This window comes from Ochlerotatus camptorhynchus, unplaced genomic scaffold (assembly GCF_037179485.1).
Source record: "Ochlerotatus camptorhynchus isolate MF236.1 unplaced genomic scaffold, CSIRO-AGI_Acam_v1.1 ptg000116l, whole genome shotgun sequence".
NCBI lineage: Eukaryota > Metazoa > Arthropoda > Insecta > Diptera > Culicidae > Ochlerotatus > Ochlerotatus camptorhynchus.
This window is the reverse complement of record NW_027040606.1, coordinates 1,088,116-1,114,797: the sequence shown is the minus strand read 5'-3', so window position 1 is coordinate 1,114,797 and position 26,682 is coordinate 1,088,116. Positions and strand designations below refer to the sequence as shown.

At 41.1% G+C, this 26,682-nt stretch overlaps 2 protein-coding genes across 5 annotated transcripts in view; both read left to right on the top strand.

Annotated features, from left to right (window-relative positions):
* LOC135699787 (serine/arginine repetitive matrix protein 2-like) overlaps positions 1 to 9,317 on the top strand; it is a 41,057-nt gene extending 31,740 nt beyond the window's left edge. For 3 of the 4 annotated variants that reach the window (XM_065220104.1, XM_065220105.1, XM_065220106.1), the window contains exons 2-7: positions 2,872 to 3,164; positions 3,236 to 3,449; positions 3,515 to 7,199; positions 7,267 to 7,384; positions 7,453 to 7,598; positions 7,840 to 9,317. In XM_065220104.1, the coding sequence (XP_065076176.1) occupies positions 3,043 to 3,164; positions 3,236 to 3,449; positions 3,515 to 7,199; positions 7,267 to 7,384; positions 7,453 to 7,598; positions 7,840 to 8,015 (4,461 nt within the window). In that variant the 5' untranslated portion in view covers positions 2,872 to 3,042 and the 3' untranslated portion in view covers positions 8,016 to 9,317. The remainder of the gene's footprint in view (positions 1 to 2,871; positions 3,165 to 3,235; positions 3,450 to 3,514; positions 7,200 to 7,266; positions 7,385 to 7,452; positions 7,599 to 7,839) is intronic. The other variant, XM_065220107.1, reaches the window with a different exon arrangement.
* A 10,024-nt stretch (positions 9,318 to 19,341) lies between these two features.
* On the top strand, positions 19,342 to 21,479 carry Nlp (Nucleoplasmin). The gene is made up of 2 exons (XM_065220100.1): positions 19,342 to 19,507; positions 20,144 to 21,479. Exons 1-2 carry the CDS (start codon positions 19,486 to 19,488, stop codon positions 20,644 to 20,646), a joined length of 525 nt encoding a protein of 174 aa, XP_065076172.1. The 5' UTR covers positions 19,342 to 19,485; the 3' UTR covers positions 20,647 to 21,479.
* Positions 21,480 to 26,682: the final 5,203 nt, after the last annotated feature.

The window sequence follows — 26,682 nt, the reverse complement described above, 5'->3', positions numbered from 1 at the left end:
ATTTCTAAGAAGAACTATAAGGCAATTTTTGGAGAATTCTCGCGTCACTTTTCAAATAGACCAATGTAACATATCCACCATTTTAAGAAAACCGAAGTTGAAGTTCGACAGATTATTATTTTAACTGTTTAAAAACAATACATTTTGCAATACTATTTTTAATGTAGTCAGTGTATAATAACGTTGAAAATTCAAAAGAAACGGTAAAATCACAATTTTACTTTGAATTTCATGCTACAACATAGAAAAAACCACATAGGACGTTTTGAAAAGTCGAGTTGTACATCGGACATGTAACATTGGACGATTTTTCTCAATGATATAATCAATGAATGTTACATTGGACGTTTTGTCTACATGATACTAGATTCCCTTTCACAGATTTCAGAGTATAGTACCTAACTTTAGATTGGCCCCGCCTTTGGAAAATGAGCACCAATCATTTAAGGCAGTCCGAATGACCGAAGTAACAATCATGTACCCATCATTTCAAACTGTACATTGGACAACTTTTGATCAATGATTATCTTAAATAAATGAAAGTAAATTTGGATGGATGTTTTTGTATCACATACAATGATAGAAGAGCAATAGTTTGTATCGCTTAACTCGATTTGTTTACATTTGTTACATTGGTCTATTTGAAAAGTGACGCGAGAATTCCAATTAGGTGTTTCTTACTGCTTCTGACAGCCAAGGTTCCAATTGCAAGCGGGAATGTTTTGATCATGGCTGTGGGTTGTTGATAATAGTTGCGGTTGTAGTGCGCTTTTGATGCAGTATGGCTCTACCCTGATGCCAATGACCGTTTATAGAATTATAGAATGTGATACATCTAGATAGAGCTGGAATTAGGGCGTAACAGCTTTTGTAAACAGATCTTTCGATGATTTCTAGAAAGCCAAGAAACACCAACACAAATAAAAAAAAACCGTTTGAGTACGAAATGGTGAATCATGGAGAAACATGCCTTCTCGTTTCATGAGCTGTACTTCAATGGAATACAGTTGAAGAACAGTTCATGTTCAAATGAAAGGAAGTACCCCATCCACATTTTTCCCCTTCTTTTATCATGAGCTGTTCATTCGTTTTCCGTTGAAGAATCAGGTCTGCAAATAAGTGAAGTTTGGGAAAAAAAAGTGAACCCCGACAAAATTAAAGAAGTAATTATAGTTTGAGGTTAGGTTGGCTAGAAAAATGTTGATGAGTTTGAGGTGAAAGTTATGTCGTTTTCGTTTTGGCGGTGTAATACACCAAAAGTGTCAGCGCCAAGAAGCGCGAGTCATTGATTGCTCAACATATTTATTAGTAAACAAAGGTGCAATTGTTTCTACACTCTGAATTATTTCGGTGTACGGTGGTGTAGCATCGATGTAAGTTACACCACATAAACAAAAACGACATTAGTCTTTTTTTTCTGTTAGGGTGGGGCTTCATTAAAAAAAAAAGTGTTAGATGTCTTATAGGCTACCCTCCAGTTTGATTCATAACCCAGTGTGGCCAGAAAACCGAGAAGAAAATAACCGGGAACTTGATAAGCAATTGGAAAATCTGGGAGAAACTCGGAAATTTAATGGAAGATCCGGGAAAAATCAATAAACATCACCATTTTGAGCCAGATTTTCTGAATAAATTAATGCAATGGAGCGCGTCTGTAACTAAAGGGGGGTTCCGGGTAATTTGGTCGAATGCCATTTGACCAAATGGGTCGTTTGGCCGAATGCCGAATAACAAAACTCCAAGGAACTGCTTATGTTAATGTTTAAAAAAAGTAAAAATCTCTTAAAATTGTTAAAATTTTTAATTTAATTAAATTTGAGAACAACCTGAGTTTACTATGCAAAAAATAATAAGGTCATCAAAATTCCAAAGAACTGCTCATGTTAAAAAAGGTGGCTAAAAAAATACCAAGTACATATCGAAAAGTTTATCTTTGAAAGAATAATGAATCCATCGACAATATAAAATTTCAGTTTTATACAACATACAATTTAACAAAAAATCCCATATTTATAATTTTATAAACAGAATTGTGGAAATTAAAAAAAAAAGTTCACAGGGCTGCCATTTAGGAATCTAGTAGTGTTCAAAAATTGGAAATCTCCTTCAAGTATTCGGCCAAACGACCCATTCGGCCAAATGTCATTCAACCAAACGGCCGGACACCGACTAGGCATTCTTAGGCCCTCTGGTCCCTTTTAGCACCCACATTTGAAAAACAAATTCCTTGGAAGATTCAGTGCAGGACGCTATCCTTTAATTGACCCACTTTTTTGTGTATCATTTGCTGGCCACTTGCTGAAATCCATATCAAACCCATACAAAGCGTGTAACCATTTTGCCAATCACGCGGTTGGTATTTAGTCTAGTCTACGTAACGCACCGACATCGCCGCGCTTCCATCCACCACTTTCCCTGTGTCATTGTTAAACTCTTCTACATATTACGGACTGACTGAGATACTTGTAGTTGGCTGGTGTTCCTAACACGGTTAAATTTAGATTAGTCACCCGTGCGGCTAATACGTGCGACATTAGTTGCTTCTGAGAGCGGTACCGTCGAACATCTTACATTTGCCTGAAGTGTGCTGATCGTGGTTCTATTTCCCACTAGAAACTTGTGATTTGTGTGATCTGCTTCGCTATCACTCCCTCCCTGCATTGACAGTCCGTTCTCGAGAATCTCTCGGCTAACTTTCGTAGTCGGTCTTATCGTCTTCATAGTTTGTTTTGGCTTAGATTTCGTCTACATAGGAGGAAGCGTGAAATCATATCGCACCATGTGTGTTGGCGGGGTACTTTCGAAACATACTATCACTGATGCTTGTGATACATTAGTAAACGGTTTTGGCTTTTACCTCTTTCTTTACAGTGACATAGGGGCGAAGTGCTAATAGTCACAAGCTAATTGTACCCCTCTCCACGACGTGATCTCGGTTCTGGGGAATCGGAATCTTCCAGAACCGAGATATTATCCCGGTCCCAATTGAGCATAAGCAACATTGTACCAGTGGAGAAGAGGCCTAACTCAATTGCATACGCCATGGAGTCTAGAATATTGAATGCAGCGGCTGCGAGGGCAGCACCCACCTCTGCACATTTTATCGGAGCCAAAGGGAATCACGCTTACATCGGCGGATTCCAGCAGTTCACTACTAACGAAAAGTGAGTAAATTGATTCGGTTGGTCTGATAGGAAGGAGAGTGTTTATCTTGTGTATGGAAAATAATGTTTAGAACAATTTGCAGTCTCCAATACAACATACCGGCTATTGGACACCACTATGGGAACGCATTCGCTCCGGATGACGAGGAGGATGACGATGACGATGAGGAAGAGGACTGTAGTGGTTTAGTACCTGGTGCCCTAGATGCTTATAGCCAATCATCAATGAATATGGTCAGCACGACCGATGGGGAGTTTTACGATGACGAGGAGGAAGAAATCGATGTAAGTTTTGGGTGGATCTCTTGTTGTGTAGGGAACGGTGGTGATGACGATCTTTATCCCTGTAGGAGGACGTCGAAATGTCGCCAGCAATCGAGGTGATCTCGATCGATCCAAACTGTGACTATGATTCGGATGAAGAGGAGGAACAAGAAATAGATGAAACAATAGAAGTAGTAGAAGAACATCCGGCTGTAGCGGGTCAGGAGATTGTAGTCAATCAAGCTCCAGTACCGGAGCTACAGCCAAGAATAGAAGAACAAAGCATTATGGAACCGTTAATTGTACAGGAAACTGTCGTTGAAGAAGTGTGCGCTCAAGTAGAGTTAGAACGAGATGTGATAGAAGGTTTGGAAAGTGATGACATTGAACCGGAGTTGGAGAACATTCATCGCGATTCGGAAGAAGGGGGTTCGGATAACGATAGCAGTAGCGATAGTGATAGTAGTAGTGACAGCAGCAGTGATAGCGATAGCAGCAGAAATAGTCGTAGCAGAAGCAGAAGTAGAAGCAGTTCATCCAGCTCCAGTAGCAATAGGTCAACGTCCACAGCATCCAGTCATCCAAGTGACTTTGTGCATCGATCTGATGCAGAGCAGGATGCAAACGCAGAGCAGCAGGAAAATTTAGCAAAGGTGATAGAACGCCGCAAATTGATGGCGATTGAACGTCGAAAACGTACCACTAGCATAAATAGGAAGTCGTTTTCTTTGCCGCACTCGCCGATTGCCGGAGTGAGTGGCAGTGTATTGCATGACATGACAAGTTTAAGTTTTGATGATCTGGATGTATCGGCTATAGCGAACGATCTAAGCCCATTGAAAATCCCGGTACGTGCCAGTGAATCCGATGAAAAGTTGGTGCAAGAGTTATCTGAAAGCAACTTCGATCTGGCCGCGTACATTACAGAGGATGACTTCGTTACAACGGACTCTGAGAAGCGAGATACCCAGAACCAAAAACAACCAAAGGCATCTCCCGTGAAGAAAGCTCCAAAATCTCGTGGAAAACAGTTAAAGATGTTGCGGGAGCTGATGATTTCGCCCAAGTCCAACAATGACGAGTCCGGGTTCTCACGAAGGACCTGCACAAACAAAACGCGCCGAATAGTAGAAGAAAGTGGCTCGGAATCGGAAGACTCTGAGTCCGAAAGTGACACTAGAACTTGCGTGAAGATTTTCGGAATCGAACGAATGATCGGCAAACCAAAGCGAAAGGAAGATGATACGAAAGCGGATCCTACATGGAATCCGAACGGAACGGTCCCTGCCAAGCCAGCTCAACGAATAGTCCCAAGTCAGAAAATGGGAACACCGCCAGCGGTTGTACCGATTCAACAGATAGGCAAACGAGATATCAGTGATATGAAACCCCAGTCGGCACCAGCCAAAGCCAGTGAACCCACAAAACCTGTAAATAATTCAAACATCAAAAATAAACTGCTTAGCGCTGGATCGCAATTAGCACGTAACAAAATGCTTTCCCTGATGGCAAAAAACAAGCCACCTTTGCAAGCAATCAAACAACATTCAAAATCAACCGGAAGAGTAAGTAACACTAACAGCAGTAGCCAGCTGAAATCGGCAGAGCAGCCGAAAAAGAAGCCAACAATTGTAAAAAACAACGTAAAACTTGACCATGATTACTGTTCACCGAAGAAAGGTTCCGGCCAAAATCCGCTGGCGCCAGTGCCACAGCGGAAAGCGATAGAAATTCCGTTCCTTTTGCCTACCATGGATCAGCTGCGTCAGAAGAAGCTCTCGAAGAACAAAAAACGTCTGGAAGCCACCAGCAAGAAAGTCAAAACGGGTGTCGACTGTGATAAAAAGGAACCTACTAAGCCTAGCAGCATACAGCGGAGTAGTAATGAACACAAAAGCATTGCAGCTTCGGTTCCGGTTCCGGTTTCGGTTGTGAAGCAGGAAGTAATCTCGGTCAAGGAAGAGCCCAAAGAACGGATAGAAGTCAACACGAATAGATTGCCACCACCTGCGCAAAGTCAACCGAAGCAAATTTCCTTATTAAAGATAAATCAAAATAAGCCCAATGGTGTGCAATCGGCTCCTGTGGTCGAACGCAGCATCAAGTTGGAACCGTCTGACGAGAAACCCAAGTCTGAAGCAATCAATGCAACCAATAGCAGTAGTAATGAATCTATGGTTAAAGTTAAGAAGAAATTAAACCTTCAGGAATACAAGAAACGTCGTGAGCATCCATCTGATGAAGTGACGATGCCCGTGATCGCAACTGAAAGCAGCAGTAAAAGTAGCATCACCAGCTGTACTTCCACCGTGAGCGCAACTAGCAGCAAGGAAGAGTTATCTAGCTCATCGGCGGAGCAAACTGTTGCACAACCAGAACCGCAAAAACAATCAGGCTGTAAAGCCGCACCTTTGGATCCAATTTCGGCAGCAAAGTTGAAGGCACTGCGAATGCAGCAACTCAAAAAGGAAGCCGCCATCAAGTCAACCGAAGCAAATATCATCCCAAAGACTGTCCCGCATATCGTTCCACTGGCTGAAATCACATCGATAAAATTCGACGAGCATGGAAACCCCATGCCGTACGACAAGAACGCCGAACAGGATGCCAGTGAGTGGAAACTGCACAAGGATTTCGAAGAAATTGTTATCGTTTCTATGGGTTGCAACACGGAGATTACGATTAACCCACATGAAATGAATCGAGAAATGGTTAAACCGGAACAACAAGATAAAAACATTCCGAAGAATGAACTGCTGTCTAACATTACCGATACGATCAAACGGTGCCAATCGTCGGCGACGGCAATCATTTCCAGCAGTTCGTTGATATCCAGCATCCACGAGGTGGTGATCCGGAAGAAATGCAAAAAGACTGATACGAATGAAGCCCTAACGGCGACTTTGACTGAGAAACGTGCGGTTGGTGGCGGACAAGCCAATCAGCAAGGATCCCCGAACGTTGGCGTATCTCCACCCAATGCATTCTCTCCGGGCAAGCCGGAAAAAGCAGGCGGAACATACGACCAGTCGCCTTCGTTCGACTATGACGAAGGACAGTTGCAGCAGACGGTCGGAAAGGTCAAACCGGTCGATCATGGCGAAGACAAAATCATTATGCATTTACGAAAGGATCGACAACGGTTTAAAGGGGTTTCGATAGCCATTCAGACTGTGTCGTTAGATCGCTTCCCGGAACTGAAACGATTCTCTCCCGTCAAGAAGGAACGAACCGTATCACGAAGTAGCTGTGGATCAGCTGCTCGTAGCCGCAGCCGCCAAAGTGCCGGTAGAAGTCGGGATCGTTCACGTCGACAATACCGAAGACGCCGGAGTCGTAGTTCTTCATCGGAACCTGAAATCCGTACCAGGTCTTCCAGCTCCTTCCGAAGTAGCAAGCAGCGACCGTCTTCCAGAAGAAGTCGCAGTCGGTGCAGTAGTTCTAGACGTAGATCACGATCCCGGTCTCGGTCCAGGTCCAGATCCTACAGACGCCGTAGCCGTAGCAATTCACATCGCCGGAGATCGAGCGTGTCTTCCGAGCGACGTCGCTACTATGAAAGAGACTATTCGCGACGCGGTCGCAGCAGTAGAAGGCGAAGATCAAGAAGCACTTCGTCGCACTATTCTAGCAGCAGTAGCTATAGCTCACGATCACGGTCGCGATCGGTATCGCGGTCGAGTAGATCACGCTCACGCTCTATGTCACGTCCTTCGTCCCGGGTGAGGAATTTATCCCGTACTGAGTTCCGCCGTCCAGCACAGTCACCAGGTACGTTGCCGGGAAATTAAACCAACACAAAACTGTTTATTTACGTTAGCTTTTTCATTCGCTGTAGAGAGGAAAATAGTCTACGTGGGACGTTTGGAACCAGCGCTGAAAAGGGAAGATCTTAAGCGAAAGTTCGTCCAATATGGACGCATCAAGCAAGTGACATTGCACTACAAGGAATCCGGGTAAGTGTTTCTCGGTTTCGACTGGAACTAATTTCGGTTGATTTTAACGAAATGATTCTGTTGTGCAGGGCAAAGTATGGATTCGTAACGTTCGAGAAGCCCCAGGATGCATACAAAGCCATCGATTGCAGTTCGAAGGATCCTATCCTGAGCGAGTACGACGTCAGTTTTGGAGGTAGACGGGCTTTCTGTCGCACGGAGTATGCTGATCTTGGTATGTATGGTGCCTTTTTTTCTGTGACCATTCTTTGTCATTTTTGCATTAATTCATTTCCTTACCATGAAGACCGCGAGCCTCAAGTAAAACCTTCCAGAGCGGTTTCTCTGCGCAAGAAAGTCCTCAAGAAAATGCTTTTCAGAGGTTTCCAATGCACCCCGAACCGCAAAGCTACCAACCCAACTAACTATATTTTATCTTTTATTCCTATCAAATTCTTTGAATCATCTCCCATCAGATGGCGACTTATCGCATGTTCAAGAAGGCGTTCCGTATATCGCACCGAATGGATCACTGCTGATGGCTCCAAATCCGATAATCACCCAGCCGCGCAAGGACGAGGGCGATTCCTTCGAGGAACTACTCAAAAAACTGAAAAAGGAAATCAGTGCCAAAAAGCCACGCAAGTCTTGACCACAAGTGGCGATTGCTTTATGACGCGTACCTGCTTTTGGCCGCTGGTATTCCTCACTTCAAAGGGTGTTGTACTGCCTCCACCACCGAATTTGACAAACCTTCAAGAACATTTGTCTTCATTTCATATTGTCCACCCGGCGCTACTTCAAACTTTCTTACGGGTTTATTGTTTAAACTTTATTCTAAACAAACGCAATCAGGTTTGGCCGGTTTCTCTTAGCTTACTCGCAACATTGAAATTTTAGCTATCGGTTTCTTATTTTGTTTTTGTTCGTGTGCAATTCAACGTAATTTTACACCTCAAGATTTCGATTGTGCTCTAATTGCAAAATATTTGATTTATGCTACCATCAACGGTGCCATTGGGAAATGATATTTGTAATATATAGTAAATCAAATACTAATTTTATAGAGATTCAGCAGACAATTGAACATCATTTGTTTTCTTTTGTTGTTGATTTTAGTGCACGGAAGTGTTATCAAGGTTACGTTGAAATAAGCGATGCAGCTATCACTTTCAAACACGATACGAAAAAACGAAAAAAGTAGCCTTCCCGAGGTAGGATACGGCACGTTATTCTTTAAAGTTGTTCTATGTTCTTCGGAAATATTAAATTAAAAGTATAACCTTCCTGTTTAGAAGTGCTAGATAGGGTCTACAAAAAAAGGCTTTATGTAAAACATTGAAGCATTAGCGATGTATAATTCCTGTTCCCTACTTTAATTTGTTCATGATTGAAAATAAACTGTTATCGAAAATATCTTCCAACGAAACTGCTCACTCTTACATTAACAATTTGTTCAAGATACAACCGAATGGTAGTGAAAACCAAAAGTCTATAATTTAAACGTTAATTTACCGGTTTTACATAAACATACTCGTTTCGTTCTTTTAACCTAACAACTTAAACAAGAATGGAGAAGACACTGATTATTCACTAAAATGGAACATGTAAACGATGAAACATTAAAATCTGTGATTTTTGACTATGTAATAAAAGGAATGTGTTTCATATGCCCTGATTTGATTTTTGTCAAACAAATATTTACTTTTGAAAATTTTAGGTTAGGATTCAAAGGCAGAAACTACACACGGTTTTCGTCTTGTTTAATCGATAATATGATAATTATGCATAAAATAGCCGCAGATTAGTTTTGTTAAGTCCAAATCCCCCCATGTTAGTCGATTAGTTGTTTCTTCTAACCATTACTTCCATACCTAGCTTATAGTTTGAATATTGACCTAGGAACCTTTATTTCAATACTGCTCGCTGTTTTTGTTAAATAAAACTTTGAAAAGGGACGAAATTTGGTTTGTTTGTTAGTCATCCGAAATGTTACCATTTTTCAGCACTTCCATATTACCCCCAGAGTACCGGAGATGATTTGTTCTCATTCGGTGCCAAATTACGCTCCTGCTGATTTTTTTTTTCCTTTGGTTTGTTTTTTTCCGTTGATCTTGTTTTCCGTGCTGAGCACCAATGCTACCGACGTGCCAGGAAGGGACCCTACCACCTATCGACCCATCAACTCATGAACCGGGGACCAACGGCTTTACTTCCCATCCGAAGGAAGGCGTGATCAGAGATGTTATGCCTCAGAACATCCCGGCGGCGCCGACTGGGATTGAACCCAGGCCTGCTGGGGTGAGAGGTAATCACGCTTACCACTACACCACCGGCGCCGTTAGGTCCTGTTGAATTTAAAATGAATCAAATTAATGATCTCTTTTCTCACCAAGCCTATGCGGCTGGCTGTCATGTGAAGTGACTCCGTGCAAATCAAATGGAGAGTCACCTCACTACTAGTGACAGAGAGTCACACTACTCGCAGAATAGGCATAGCAGACGTTTATCTTTAGAGAGAAATCAGGAAGCGAAAAATTAAAAGAAACCACGGAATTGCTGTTGCATAGGAAAACATGATGGAGCATAAGTATGTTCGGAGGTTACATACAACTGTCAAAGGATTACGGACGGAGTAAAGCATTGGTAAAGTTGAACAAGATCCCACCATTTGCAGTGCAGTGAGTATGAGAGACTATGATGGAAGGAGCTTTTTATGTATATTTCTACAAACAAAATTTGTAATGAGAGGATTGTGGTTGTCGTCACAGGGTGGCAACTCTACTCGTTCCGTTACCTCAGGTCACTCATAGACAGATTAAATTCTCTTTCGGTTTTCCTAAACAATCTGCTCTAATATATTAAGAAATCGTGGAACAGAATGGCCTTTCAATCTGACTCATATTTGAGTTCCGTTTGAGTAGGTCACTCATAGACCGAATAAAATTTTCCTTGATTTTCCAAGAAAAACTTGGAATACATATGAGGAAAAGCTTGAAGCAGGCTAGCCGAGTGTAGAACATGAAGCTTGATTCGGAGATAAAACAAATTAGTTCCCAAGCGTTCAGTTTTGATCCGTGTGTACTACAAGGTCTGTAGTAGCATTATCGCCGTTTATGTGGATGATTTCCTGATTTTTTTTACAATCTGCCCCAGAGGGTACAAATCGTCCACATTGTTCATTGCAATACTGTACCGACCCCAGCTGAAATTGAACCTATGTCTGACTGAAGATATGAGCAGGAAGAATTGGCAGGAGAAGCAAAGGATGCGGAACATTCCCTTCCGGGAGCTGGTTGGAGGATTGCAGTTTCTGGCGCAGTGCACTCGTCATGACATCGCCAATGCTGTCTGCGTTACACAGTAGCAACCCCGGAGAAGCAAAGTGGATAGTGCGTTTCCTTAAAGGAACAAAATCGGTCAAAATGATCTACATGACACAACGTGATGTAGATTTTCATTAGTTTTCCATTAAAATTCATTGGGTGTCTCAAGTTAGGCAGAAAATACATAACGCAGAATTCTTCTTCTTCTAAATTCCTTTATTTAACTTCGGTCTCTGTTCCGTAATCGAGTGTCAATCTCCGACGAGCCTCGATCGCCATCCATTGTCACACCTGGGTAGATATCGCACCCATGCACAGTGGTCTAAAAGTGCCAAAACGTGCGTTTTTTAGTTTATTCGAAATCTGTCCATTACCGTCTTCGGAAAAGTTTGTGCACTTAAAAAGTCCCTTCTTTTGAGCTTAGCCATTTCATGATGAATCCACCTAGCAAGGAGATGAAAAATTTACTTTTTTTTTTGTCGATAGCAAAATTTTCAGATATATGTAGTAATCATTTAAGGTAGTAATGTTGTTTTTAATGTTCATAAAAAAACAGTAGCACAATTATACGGGAAGTCGTGAACCTATAGTTTGATAATAAGCAGATCAGCAGATAATACTAAAGAAGACTAATGATTTGGTATGCATTGGGCAGCATTTTAAGTATACTTTCAAATGTAATCAACGTGGTTTGCCCAATTTTGCCCGATGTTAAGCTATTGGCCTTGGAAATAGTGCTAATTTTGGATCAAAACCTTGAATATCTCAAGAAATATTGAAGATAAGGACTTGCTTCCTAAGACAAAATTGCATATTTAAAAAAAAAAAACAACATTAGTGTAGAATATACTAATGTCGAAAAATTACTTCCTGAAAAGTTATTTGCAAAAATTGATTTTCTGAAGGCTCATACCAAAAAAATGACATATCTCTGTAAACATAAGAGATAGAGGGTTGACGTCTTCAGCAACAATGTTTGTTTTAATTATGTCTAAAACTTTGCTCAAGACACCATTTTGCTATCTCGACAAACAAAAAAAAGTAAATTTTTCATCTCCCTGCTGGGTGGATTAATGGCTTAAATGGACCGTTTTTACATAAACAAAAAAAACGCACGTTTTGGAACTTTTAGACCACTGTGCCACGGCTCAATGAGGTACAGAGAGAGGTGTAGCAGATCGTGAAATATGGTTGTATTAGTAAACCAAAAAATCAACGTTAATGCAAGTAGTGACGTCACTAATTGCTTGTATCGTACAGGAGTTTTACTCACACAACTTAACCGATTGCTTCACCTCGGTAATCCAGCTCATTGCCAACGGCTTACTTTCCTTCCGAAGGAAGAAGCTACCAGAGATTGTTATGCTTCACCTCGACCTTCGATTTCGGATGGGTTTGAACCCAGACTCTGGGGTGAGAAGCAGCTTACCACTACACCACCGGCACCGGCTAAGGCAGAATTCAAAGGTCTGACACAAAAGGCATAATCCCATAGCCGCCACGCCAAATGAGGAATCGGAAAAACTTGACGTTCTTCGCTTTGCATAAAACTTTGCATAATTATTGCGAGATAGCCGCGAGTAATCGGCCCCGCTTTACTAACGTTAGTTTGAAGTAATTTTGTAATCTAAACAATTAATATCGGCTCCGCAAAGCTACAGCAAATGAGCCTGGAAAAATAATCGCATTGTAAAAAAAAATTATGGTCATGTGAGAATTCTTTTACACAGAATTGATTGAATGGTTGTATTGGTTCATCTTCAATCGAATGATATGGAAATTTACAGCACTGGTTATAGGCAATCGTTCACATTGCAGGCATCCCTAATAAAAAATATCATACCCGAACGAGTATATGGTTGTAAACACTTCTAAATTTGAATTTTCATGAGATTGCAGATATACTTTTTTGAGATGTTTCAGTTTTAAACACTTTTTTGTATTTTTACTCCAACTTACCATAAAAAAATTACCGTTTATATTTTCCTGAGAAATACTTTACTTTCCTAAACAACTTTGTCTCAGACGTCATTTCGATCAAAAGTGACGTTTTAGTGCTACAATTTATTGAAAAATGTCAGAAGCCATTTTGAAAAAAAAAATACAAGATCTAAAATGGCCAAATTTTGGCAAAAATGTGAATGATTGCCCATAACACATAGTTATGAAAAGTTTCATGTAAATCCAGAATCGGAGAAGGTCAAGTCTTGAATTTTTATATTTTTATCCTATTTGGCCTGGAACTGGTCAGGTACGATATTCTACCCAGGTGTGAAGCTGCCTGCCTGCACATTCGATTGTCGTCAATAGATGTCCGTCAGTGATTGTCACTAGAACAGAGACCGACGTTAAATATGGACTCACAGACCTGTTGGAAGAAAAGGAAGAGACAGTTTGATGAAAATTTTACTCAGTCAGTTAACTTTTCTCATATTCGGGAATTTTATCTTGGGCAAACCGGGAAAAACACTACACGGATAGAAATCTCCTTATACCTTTTGGCAAATTTCTATTGCTGATTATTCATAAATTATATACCTAAGTCAACTAATAAGCAGAATAAAATAATTGATTTCCGTTTCGTGTAGGCACATTTACTTATCGCTGAGTTCCTGCACTTTATGTGATTATGAGTAAGGTGAACTCAAATTTGAATCGTTCTTATTTGCCGTATAGCATTTATAAACATAAGGGCCTAACTACGATAATCGATTCCAGTGCTGGAAAAATATCAAAAAATCAAATCAAATTTTCGAAGACAAAAATACACAAGCAAACGACTGCGGTTGATATTGCAAGCTGTGATAGCATGGGGTTGACATTGCAAGCATCTCACCAAACTGTGGTGAGATTGAGTTTCATGATTTTTTCTCTACACCCGAACGTAACCGAAATTTCAATAACGCCTTGCAGCTGTTGCTTCGTGTCTGCCATCGGTAAAGAGAAAAAAGAGATAGCATTATCACAGACAAACAGACATAACACATTGAATATTTCTCACTGTAAAACATCGTCGCTAAAATATTACTGCCATCTGTTGAGTACACTGTGGTGGGCACTACGCTGAACAGATGGCGGTAGTGTGTAAACGTCAAACGCGCCCCAGTTGGCGGTACTACCAACTACGATACCTTTAAATAGTCCGTTAAATGCTTGTTCGATGAACAAATTGCGAGTGTTATGTCTGTTTATCTGTGGCATTATTATATACCTTCTCTTTCTAAGAAAACGAGGAGCCATTGAGTCATTTTTGCGACGATTCAACTCTCAGCTTCAACATTACACGTTCTGAATTGTCTATTAATGTTTTGGAGCTTGTAATATCAATTTCAAGGAATTTTGCTCCGATATCACGCGTTACATTATTGAGGGTGTATGAGAGCGGAAAAATATCAATTTGTTAATGGTTATGGCACAGACAAACAGACATAACACTCGCAAATCGTTCATCGAACAAGCATTTAACGGTCAAATTAAAAGTTTAGTAGTTGGTAGTACCGCCACCTGTGGCGCGCATAGTCATTTCCCTTGGGTTTGACGTTTACACACTACCGCCATCTGTTCAGCGTACTACCCACCACAGTGTACTCAACAGATGGCGGTAATGTTTTAGGACGATGTTTTTCAGTGAGACATATTCAATGTGTTATGTCTGTTTGTCTGTGGTTATGGCATACATTATCGGCATTACCACAGTTAAGTGAACATATTTTCCGAAATTATTATAAAGCAGTGAAGTGAAGGGATGTATTAGCTAGCAAAAGAAAAATCAAACGCACCAACAAATGTTACTTGAGCCGAGTTATTAACGAAAGAGAAAATCGATTAAGAGAATCGATCAACGCTGTTAGGCCCTTAGGATCTTAGGATTATGAACGCCTGACATATTTAATGGAAAAAAATCACATAACTGTAAATCCTACCACAAAACCACATGAAAGTTATGAGATAAGATATATAAAAAAATCGTATAACACTCATGTGATCGAATAAATTGAGCGTTCAGAATCATAAGGGCCTATCTGCGATGATCTCTTCGCATTACCACACCCGTAATGAAAATCAATTAAAATACCATGATTTTAATTTTCATATCATGTAACCATGATATTTACTGTCAACACATTGGACATATTTGTCGATTACTGTAAAATCACAACGAAGTTCACCAAAATGGAAATCATGATATTTGAGAAATTTACAATAAAAAGTTAATCTTAACATCTTTAACATAAAAACTGTTTTTTTTTCTCGAACAAATTTGATTGTATCACATTAATTTTCATTCTTTGAGCATTGTATCGTTAAAAATCGAAATTTTTGCACTCAAAATTCAACAGTAAAAATCATAGTTATTTCGATGTTTTATTATATTTATTTTTTCGGGCAGTTCAGTGACCCAATTATCCGAAATTCACACAATACAGTGAAGAGAAAGTTTGACAATTGTCACAAATGGCAACAAAAAGCCTAACCGATGTCGATTTGGTTCTAACTAGTTTTCAATCGGACAAGTAGGCTTACTCAGATCAGGCTTTTCCACTGCCGCTGCCGTTCCGCTTCCGCTGTCATTACGCTTGGGGCTTTAGTTGTGTCGCCCGAGTGGCTGACAACTTGAGTATTTACGATTCATCTACCCGTCTTGAAAAGGTGTATTTTGTACTTTTCCGTATTTATGTATTTCTTTAAGTTTTGTGTATTTTTGTATTAAGGTGTATTAAATTCATTATGAAATGTATTTTTCGTATACAAAGTATTGTCGAGCTATTTTTATTAGGGTATTTTAGTTTCAGTGTGTACGCATTTACGTATTTTTTTGTGTATTTTCCAAAGTGTGTATTTACATTCAGCTGAATTATGAAGTTGATCGCCCCTCCGTGTTGCCTCCCTCGGTAAGTTGTGCAACGCCAGCGCCATCATATTGTTGAAGTGTTAAGTTGTTAAGTGGGGAAGTCAGCGTTGGTGGAGCCGAATAGGAATTGGAAGATTGCCGTAAAAGCTCAACGCAGATGTCGCCACTGCATGATGATGATCTGTCAACATAGACTGCATATAAAATTCGTGAAAATTCGCGTTAAATCATAATTTTCATCAAGCCTGTGTAAAATCCTTCCAATATAACATTCGAATTGAAGAAGAAAACGTTTTTACGATCAGACTGATATGCATCTTTGACTTTTCCAGGTGAACTTTCATTAGATATATTCATTTCATTTCGCGGCTCCATCAATGCTGCATTGTAAATATGTTGTAAACAGAAGTAAATTGCTCAATTACTCAAAATAAAGATGATTTTTCATCTTGTTATCACTTTGAAGACCATCTAGCACCATTTTATAGTATGGTGCGTGTTGAGTAAAGCAAGTTCCGTTGCGTTTTCCGTCGAAAATTGTGAGTATCAATATGTTTGCTTAGAAAAGGCCAAAATGAACATTTATTTAATATTGGCTTCCTATACAACCAATTCTCCATTACCACCAGCATGATACAACCTTTCATAAGTAAATTAACTTAATTTCCACTTTCATCTTAGTGGAAATCGCACATATTCACCATTTTCCGAAAAATGCAGCTGCGCAGAAGGGAAACCTCTCGCTGTGGGTGCAAACTTATTATGCATAATTTTCCATGAAAACCTCTCCGATCCATACCGAAATAATAACAATTAGTTTTCAAACACGTTTTCTTACACGATTCAAGCAAAAGTTTCCACGAGAAATTATTAGTTTTTCTTTATGGACCGATTTGCCCCAAAACTCGTCTGTTTTACTTGAAAAATTTGGAAACTATCCTCCTTCTAGTAGTTCTCACTTCGAAATGTAGGAGGCGAAAGCTTGGAAAAGTTTCACTGCAAGACGCCAGTCTTAAAACACGTGTTTTTTACGGAACTTTTGTTCGAGCCTCATCGTCTGTTCTATGCTGTTCTATGCCGTACTACAAACGACTGTTCAATTTTGCGAGTCGTAGTTATCGAAATTACAATCGTTTTCTCTATAATCGACACGTGAGACGCACGGAAGCGAACCTTCGCACGAATCCGAAAAGTTTTTGGTCGTTTGTCAACTCAAAACGGAAGGAATCCGGATTGCCTTGTTCCATGTTTCTCGGGAATGACTCGGCTAATAGTGAAAGAGAAAAATGCGACTTGTTTGCTCGTCATTTCAAGCAATTGTTCAATGATTTCTCCGCTTCGCCAACATGGATGCTGGATGCTGCTGTTGGGATGCCACGTGATGTGTTTAGTTTCGTTATTCCGCGCATTTCAGAAGACATGGTGATAGCCGCAACACGCAGACTGAAGCTATCGTTCGCCTCCGGACCTGACGGCATTCCGTCATCAGTTCTAAAACGTTGTGTAGCCAATCTCTGCCTTCCACTTGCGAGGCTATTCAATCTCTCGGCACAGCAATGTGAGTTCCCCTGCCGCTGGAAACTTTCTTATCTGTTCCCAGTGCACAAAAAAGGAGATAAACGGAATGTCATAAATTATCGTGGAATCACCTCCCTGTGTGCCTGCTCAAAACTGTTCGAGATTATCATAAATGGTGCTCTGTTCGCACGCTGCAAAAATTATGTCGATACAGAACAACACGGTTTCTACCCGAAGCGCTCCGTGTCCACGAACCTGGTGCAGTTCACTTCTAACTGTCTGCGATGCATGGATTCAGGATGGCAAGTCGATACTGCGTATATGGATCTAAAAGCTGCATTTGACACGGTGGACCATAATATCTTGCTGGCCAAGCTGGAGATACTTGGCATCTCGTCAACTGCTGTGGATTGGTTCAGATCTTACTTGGTGAATCGCTATGTACATGTCAAGATTAGCGCGTCGGAATCGGATGTTTTCTCAAACAACTCGGGAGTCCCGCAAGGCAGTAACCTAGGACCGCTACTATTTTCGATCTTTTTAAACGATGTCGCCTTGCTGATACCATTTGGATGCCGCGTTTTCTATGCAGACGATACGAAAATCTACAAAATTATTAAAAGCCTCTCGGACTGCTGGGATCTCCAGAATATGTTAGGTATTTTTGCTGACTGGTGCTCAAGAAATTTGATGAGTCTAAAACGCTGTCCAGACTGGAGAGTTATAACATGTTATAACGGTTGTCAAATAATTGCAACACAGAAACCACCATCAAGATAGCGCTATAACATGTTATAACTCTGTAGTCTGAACGTACTATAAGCATAGAAAAATGTAACATTATTTCATATCACCGAAAAATTGAACCAATCATGTTTGACTATGTTCTCTACGGACGCTGTCTTGCTCGTGTAGAGCACATAAAGGATCTCGGCGTTACCTTGGACTGCAGACTCACTTTCAGAATCCGCTACACTGACATCATCTCCAGAGCTAATCGACAATTGGGCTTTATTTTCAAAATTGCCGACGAGTTTCGTGACCCGCTATGTCTCAGGTCACTTTACTGCTCGCTTGTGCGATCCTTATTGGAGTCAAGTTCAGTTGTTTGGTGCCCTTTCCATGCTAGCTGGATCACTAGAATTGAATCCGTTCAACGCAAGTTTGTGAGATATGCTCTTCGTTTCCTCAACTGGCGTGACCCAACGAACTTGCCACCGTACGAGGAGCGTTGCCGTCTCCTGGGAATCGAGCCATTAGAAGTGAGACGGACGGTCGCTCAAGCTACGTTCGCTGGAAAGCTGCTTACAGGTGACATTGACTGCCCAACACTGCTGTCACAGCTAAATATGTATGCCCCTGAGAGGTCTCTTCGTCAACGCGACTTTCTGTTTTTGGAACCACGGAGCCGGAATTATACACAACACGAGCCAATTCGAGCAATCAGCCGGCAATTCAACAACTTTTTTTATATGTTCGACTTCAATGTATCAGCTGACGTGTTTCGTAATCGGCTACTTGGCCTTTTCCGTACCGTTGACCGTAACTATTTAGTTTAAGTTTTATTCATTTAGACAGTATTTGTCAGTTGAATTTTTCAATAAACAATAAACAATAAACAATATTAAGTAAATATTCACCGAATTTAAAGTTAAAAAATAGCCTATTTTAAATATACCTCTATCTGATGGTGTCTTTGCATGTGCGAGCTGATGTTCGTGAGAATTTGACCCATACCCGAGCCCATACCCAAATAAAATATTACTATAAACGAAAGATAACCCAAATGATTGAACTATTCCACAAATGGTTTGTATGATACAGGGGACTGGCAACCCTATATCAATCCTATACGTTTAACAGTAGGCAACATCACGGGCCTTATTTAAATTCGGCCCGCCTGACGTATATATGGTGGAAAGGGACGGAAAATCGCGTTATAAGCAGAAAGACAAGAGCAGATGATAGCATCAAAAACATAGCCACTAGCCAGGCCCCTGGGATGATACCCCGAACACGTCGTAAAGTATACAATTTTTATTAGGGTAGTTTATAAAAGCAATATAGAAAAACCGGCAATTTGGCAGCTCTGAATCGAAATTATCCTCTCTTGCTATCTTTTTTTTTCGCACTGGGTTTCTACCAGAAATTGGACAATCCGTTACATGCCGCCCGTTAGCTGTCGAGCGCTTGCTCTCTCTCTCTCGGCCCGTCAGCCCGCAAACGGCAAAAGAACGACGTTTGAAAGTCAGCCGCCCATCACCAACGCCGTTCGCCGCCGCGTTCAGCTTTTTATTGTTTGACAGAAAGAGTCAGAAAACGGATGTACGATCATTCTCTTGCTAGTCCTAACGTGGTGTAAAGGTGCCGTGTTTCCATTTGCCAAGCAGTGAAAAATTAGTTTTATTCCGGAAAATCGCATTAAAATGGCCGACGAATACTTCTACGGTGAGTACGAAACTGTTTTCTATCGTTTTTGGTGGGTTTTACGTAAGATTCGGTTGTAATTCGAGCGTTTTTCAGAAGAAAGCTTCGGGTTGTCGCGCGTCGGCGTCTCCCGCTGCCATTTCGTAATGGTGAGCAAAGAATGGCTGCCGCCGCATCGCAAAAATCATGATGCGGGTTTTTTTTTCAACTGAATGATTTAATTAAAATCGCACTTGTTATCTAATCGTAAATTTGGAGAATAATTTGCGAATTGAAATTCTGGATGCCAACAGATCGGCCAGTGGCTGTGGGAAACATATTTTTTGCTTTTTATTTTTCTTATTCCCCTGTAAGCATTTTGCCGGCTCTTGTGGTGGCCCAGCCTTCCACTTGCTTACCGCGCTCACGAACTATCGGTGGCGTAGGCGCTTGTGTCTTTTTCGCGTTTTTTGTTTATTTTTCTTTCTTAGCTTGAAAGTTTGGTTATGGCAAGCCCGGGAAAGAGTGTGACAACAAAGTGGAGTAATTTGTTCATTCGTGAATCATAGGGTGTTTTGTATTGAATGATTTGCTGCTGCCCGCGTGGTTGGAGCGCTAAATTGGTTAGGTTTTGATGCAATAAAAGGACTAATGAGGAACTTTTTTTTTTTCTAACAGGAGCTACCTTGAAGGAAGGTAACAAGACAGTGACATGGGACCCAGACACCAAAGCCGAAGGTTACCCACGTACACACAAGCTGATCATCAAGCAGTGCATTCTCGGACACGAGGCTGCCGCTGATGAGTTCAATGTAGTGCAGGTAGAAACCATGACCATTCGGGATACACTGCGCATTCCGATCGCCGTGCTCAAGGTTGGCGAAGCCCGACAGTGTCGTTTGGACCTGGAATTTTCCGACTCGCCAGTGACGTTCACGTTGGTCGAAGGCAAGGGACCGGTCCACATCCATGGACAGCATTTGCTCGGATCACTGGTCGAGGAGTTCGAGGATATGGAAGAAATGGAAGAGGAAGTTCCAGAGGAAGAAGAAGATGATGAGGACGATGATGAGGAGGGTGGCCCACAGAAGAAGAAACAGAAGCTTACCAACAATTCCAAGGGTAAGCCTGCCGGACCCCCTGCTGGCAGTAATAGCGCCAAAAACAGCAAAAAGAAATAAGCTGCTAGTTCCTGACTGAGTCCCTCAGAATACAGCGAACTAACACACCCACACACTGACTGTAAGTGTTTCGTTCGTTTTCTCTTCCTCTTTCCTATCCCATCAGAACAACCCTCCTCCTCTTTTTTTTTTTTAACTAAACATACAAAATACACATTTAGTAGAACAGCAACATACAACAACCAATAACGATTGTAAGTCGAGTAAAGTGATTTACCAAGCTATAATCGCTCGGAGTAAATATTATACCGTTCCTTTTTCATTCAATAAATTCAACCAGAACGGAGGGAGCAAATTGCTTCCTCAACTAAAATCTACACATTAATATTTAAAGAAACAGATAAAACTTAGATTGTAAGAGACCACACTTCCGGCTCCCTCGGTACCTTTGCTCGGTTTTCCCATTTCCGTAGTAGTATTTTCCTGTCGACGCCTGTACACACGCATCCGGGTAAGCTAACTACAAACAATTCAATTTGAGAGTGGAATCAGAGAAAATAATAATTTAAATTGAATTTTAAGGGATGGACATTAGTCTGTCAAAAAGGTGTGCTGTCGTCATAGTAGGAGGTAGGGTTGTTACCTTTTAACGAATAAGAATTGATCAGAACGTTGTGGGGGAAATAAATATGAACTTGCAAAGCCCAACCATCAGTAATCTTACAGTCATCGTAACCTATTGTCTAGGGGCGGGCTGTTGTTTTTGGACACCCATCATCATCAGAAGCGGGCAGTTGGCAGAAAAGTGTTGCGGGAAATACGAGAGCGGAGTAGTTAGAGGGGGCAAGGAGGTTCTACAAAACGTGAGAAAATAAAGAATAAAATCTCATTCGTTTTGGATTTTCACGTTTGCTGATCTTCGAAAGCCTTTCTGGGTTCCTCGGTTCGACGTAGGAACCCTTTCCTTGGGTAAGCTAAGAAATTTCTAATACTAAGTAGTTCATAGGACTTTTGGGGAACCTCCTGGGAATCCACGAGGGGTTATGCTACATTACCCCGAATATCACTTACCCGAACGTCATTATCCAGAAATTAAGACAAACGGGCAAACAACATGTGATCTATAGAAGGATACATTATATAGTTTATTTTATAGAAGCTTTTGTTCCAACTATGATGCGAATTTGTGTGGTTTTCATGCAGGCCTCTTACTCATTACAGCTAAAATATTAGTTTTCGAAATTATGAAACTATGAGTATGTTCAGGCCTATTCCCTGTGCTTTGGTCAGATCGCGTATAGGGCGTCGTTGTGCTAATTTGGTCGTGGCACATTGCGATTATGAGAGAGTGATTGCAGTTTGCTCAAAAGTGCCTGGTGTGGTGAGCGAACCTAAAGATGAAAAAGCCCCTTCTCGGAACGAGTGTATTGTTAATGATGCTTCAAAGTCGGTTTCTGTGATGGTTGGTATCACAATAAAAAGTGGTAAAATAGGTAGTACCATCTTACTCATAATCGCCAAAAGTGCAGGAACTCAGCGATGAGTTAATTTGCCTCATGTTTTCCCAGGTTTTTCCAGGATTTTCCAGGGAAAAATTCCCAAATTTGAGAAAAGTAAAGATTGGATCCACTCAGTCTATTGGTAGTACTCCGAGACTGAATAAAATTTTCGTCAATTTCCTCATTTTCGGCAGATTTTTTAGGTTTTCCACCGGAAACCATGAGACAAATTTTACTCATCGCTGAGTTCCTGCACTTTTGGCGATTATGAGTGAACTAAACTCAAATTTGAGTCGTTCTCATTCGCCGTTTAGCGAATCAAAACAAACATAGTGTAGTACTAGAATTTCAACTAGAATGGGGTACGTTAATCGTTTGCTTGGGACCAATAGGCTAGTCAAGTAGTGAGCCAATTTAAAATCGATAGTTTCGTATTGATTGTTGTTATAACTCTGTAGTCTGAACGTACTATTATAGTACGTTCAGACTACAGAGTTATAACATGTTATAGCGCTATCTTGATGGTGGTTTCTTTGTTGCAATTAGTTGACAACCGTTATAACATGTTATAACTCTCCAGTCTGGACAGCGTTTCAGACTACAGAGTTATAACATGTTATAGCGCTATCTTGATGGTGGTTTCTGTGTTGCAATTATTTGACAACCGTTATAACATGTTATAACTCTCCAGTCTGAACAAGGCATAAGAGCCATCTCATCTTTATCTATTTGATTGCTGCATGAAAGGTGTATAATTGGTCATCAACATTACACTGGCGACCAGACTCAATACTCCCTCCAGCATGGCACAATAACAATAACAATATATAAATAATCCAGTAATATTCAAACAAACCACTAAAAACCTGTATAGTAGCATGGAGGAGTCGGAATTTGAGACAAGCAGCGACTCGGACTGGGAGATTGATTCAGAAGACCTAGTTCCATCAGACTTCCTCGGATTTAGTAATGAGGACCCCATCATGAGAGGAACCGATTCTAATGACGAGGTCGGTCCAAGGCAACGACTATGACAACCCACAAAGCATCCCCAGCCAACAGATGATTCAGCAATAACAACCCACAAAGCATCCCCAGTCAACCGATGATGATTCAGCAACACAAGTAAGCCCAGAATTCATAGGTAAGTTCACACAATCGTAATATTAACATGCTTTCCCAATAGGTCCATACTCAAATGTGTTAGCAGTGCGGTGCCTATTCGACCACCATTGGTTATCTCTTCTGGCGTTCGAGTAGTGGATTTATTGGATAGAGTAGGCCTTGACAAATGAGCCCCAAAAGGGCTGCAACCTGCAGTCTACAAAAAAAAAATGAGTATTTTCAGGCCTGTTTTACATGTATGAATTTTTAAACGATGCGTCTTTTCAACTTAGTTCATTTGAATTTTATTATTATTATTTAAAGTTTGCTTTAAATTGGAAAAAGGAGACTACTTATAACTACTATTTACAACTACAACTAACGTACAACTACTATATACAAATTGCTTATCAAAGCATGTTCTGATGTGTTGCATTTCTGCACAAACCTAGTCTTAATGTCACCAATAAAAGCTAATTTTGTAACGTTCGCCTCTAGGTGAAGATCGGACATTCTTGTTTCGAAGGGACGATCAAGAAACATCCTCAGCACTGTATTCTGAGCGACCTGAATTTTGTTTATATGAGTTTGTGCACATGATTTCCACACCGGAGCTGTGTAGAGGATTGAAGGGGGTTTGATTTGAGTGTAGACAACCAGTTTGTTCACCCTTGAGAGGCGGGATCTGCGGCATATCAGCGGATACAGACACCACTGACAAACAGACGTAATTCTTCCAGTAAATTATCTTCAAAACATAGGACTGCAGTAACGACATCTCGCGGAAAACAAGCTTGCTCGCTGATACCAAAAAAATGTTGCATGCAAGAAAAACCCAATATATATAAAAACGTCAAAGTGATCCGATGCTAGCGCTGCGGTGAATAGTTCGCGGAAACGATAACATTCAAACCAATCGTTAAATGAAAAGTTACGTCTGTTTGTCTGTACAGACACCTATCCAAGGGAGAACAATTGACTACGGTTTTTTCTGCATGCGAACGGAAAAGGAGCTTTTCATCGAACAACATCCCTATATAGTTTACTTCGGCAGACCACGACTCAACCCTTGTGCCATCCATGATTACAGTACAAGATGGAGCCGGTTTTAGTTTGGGTGATTGCCGATGGAGGAACATAAATGTTTGAGTTTTAGAGGCATTGATTTTGATTTTCAACGTGTTGGCATAATCAGCAAAGGCGTGAAGGCATCGTTGAAGTTTTTTCATTATTTCGCATCCTTCCTTTGGCGGCTATTGCGGTATCATCTGCGAACAGAAGAAAAAAACACGCAACCGTCTCCGAGAGGAGGAATTTCGGACGTGTAGATGCTGTAAAGCAGTGTTCACTCGGCTGTCGACAAAAGCAGGCCACTCTCGATGTGTGCCACGCGATCGTCTGTTTTCTCGGCAGCAACCATTGTGTGGTTCTCCTCATTGTTCTTCATCAGCAGTTCTTTCGGTCGATGCGTCGTCGACTTTGGAAAGCAACCGTTTCGTGATTAGTGTGTGAGTGCTGACCACGTTTTGCGTCCATTGTTGCAATGGACGCGCTCTGACCCTCGTTGGCGTAACTGTCAGTCAATGAAACTACTAGAAGCGGTTCCAGTTCTGATGGAGGAGGCTTTTTGGATAGTGGAAGATAAAGTATTTATTGTGTTGTACCTTTTGACTATAGTTTTAAGATGTATTGTATAGTGACCAAGAATCCTCGGCTCTGTAAAGTTAATTCGGTTGAGCCTTATCAAATAAATTAATAAACAAAAAAAAAAAAGATGCTGTAAAGCAAAGGGTCCAGCAGACTGCCTTGCGGGACTCCTGCTGGAAAGGAAAACATGTCTGAAAGACAACCATTCAACGATACCTTAAACGACATTTGCTGGAGGTAGTTACGGGTGATTTTAACAAGTTGAAAGTTACAAAGCTTGTATACAAGCCCATCGTGCGAGACATTGTCAAACGCCTTTTTCAACCTCTAGTAAGGCCATGGTTGTGGACTTGAATACAGCTTTGTTACTTCGGATGTTATTCATCACCCTTACTAGCTGGTGATTGGTGGAGTGCCCCTTCCTGAACCCGAACTGTTCCGGAAGGAGAATGTTGTTTTCCTCGACAAACTTGAGCAAACGATTGAGAAGAAGGCTGCTTGCCCTAATAAAAAAAATACCATAAACGGATGATAACACAAATGATTGAACTATTCAACAAATTGTTTGGATTATACCCAGAACACGCCGTTAAGGAAAATAACCATAACAATTTTATTAGGGTGGTCTGTAGCTTGAAAGCAATGTTGGATCCTTACCGGGTTTGCGGATTGGTATAATTTTTGCTACCTTCCACAGGCTTTGAAAGTAGTGCAGCTCCAAGCACAGCGGTCAAAAGAGACTGCACTTTCATGCTGAGTCTCTTCAAGATTAAGTTGAATATACCGTCCACCAAATGTTCTTGGTACATTTCAGCGCTGAGCAAATCTGCTACACTGTAATCATATCCACTGGAGGCACAACACAAGGGGAGGCATCTAGGTTTTGTACGCATTGCGCATCCTGATCTTCGAGCGGTCTTAGGATTGTCGAGCCAAGCAAATGCGATGAAGCGACATGCTCGTCGATTGCATTTGCTTTCTCCTTTGAGGTGATAAAGAGCCGATCGTCGTCATGTTCGTCTGAGAGGAGGAACGGGTTTGGAGTAAATTTTTAAGTTCTTGACTCACCATCCAGAATTCTGGACATTTTTATATTTCGGAGTGTGTCCATTTTGGAAGCAATCTGCCTGTTCAAATCGGCCATTTCACGTTTTTTTTCCCCAGCTCTCCAGGCAGTCCTCTGAAGCTGGCGTCTACGAACATTTCTCAATCGAATCAGTAATTGGGTGTGGAAATCAATAGCAACAAACTTATCCCTCACAGGAACTTGCCGAACACACGCCTCATCAGCCACGGATATGGCCTGTTGGAGTCCTTCCAACGCCCGGTCGATGTCATCTACGGTTTCGAGCAGTGGATTTTCTCCGATGTTTCTGTCCACTATTAGTCCGAACTGCACCCAGTTGACGAAAATTTCCGTCAGTTCATCCGCTGAGAACAGATCGGGGTTGTTGTTTTGCATTGTTGGTTGTCTCCAGAATCCAAGAGGGGATGATGAATCCGAGTTGCCTGTTAGCTTTGGCTATGATATCCATGTAATGTAGCTTAAATGTCAAAGTAGAGTCAAGTGTAATTCATAGATCACGAACGTTTTCCACACGCTGCAGAGGTTGGTTATCGAGCGTATAATTAAATTCAATAGGTTTTTTAGCTTGCGATGGGAAGTGATGATATTGCATGTTTAAACACTCAACGTGATAAAATTCCTAGAGCACCACTCTTCGATACTATCAATCAGATGCTGCAACCGCAGGCAATCTGTTAAGCATCGCACAACCATGTTTGCATAGAATGACCGGCAGCCAGTTCGAATATCAAACCGATTTCGTTAATGAATATCGATAAT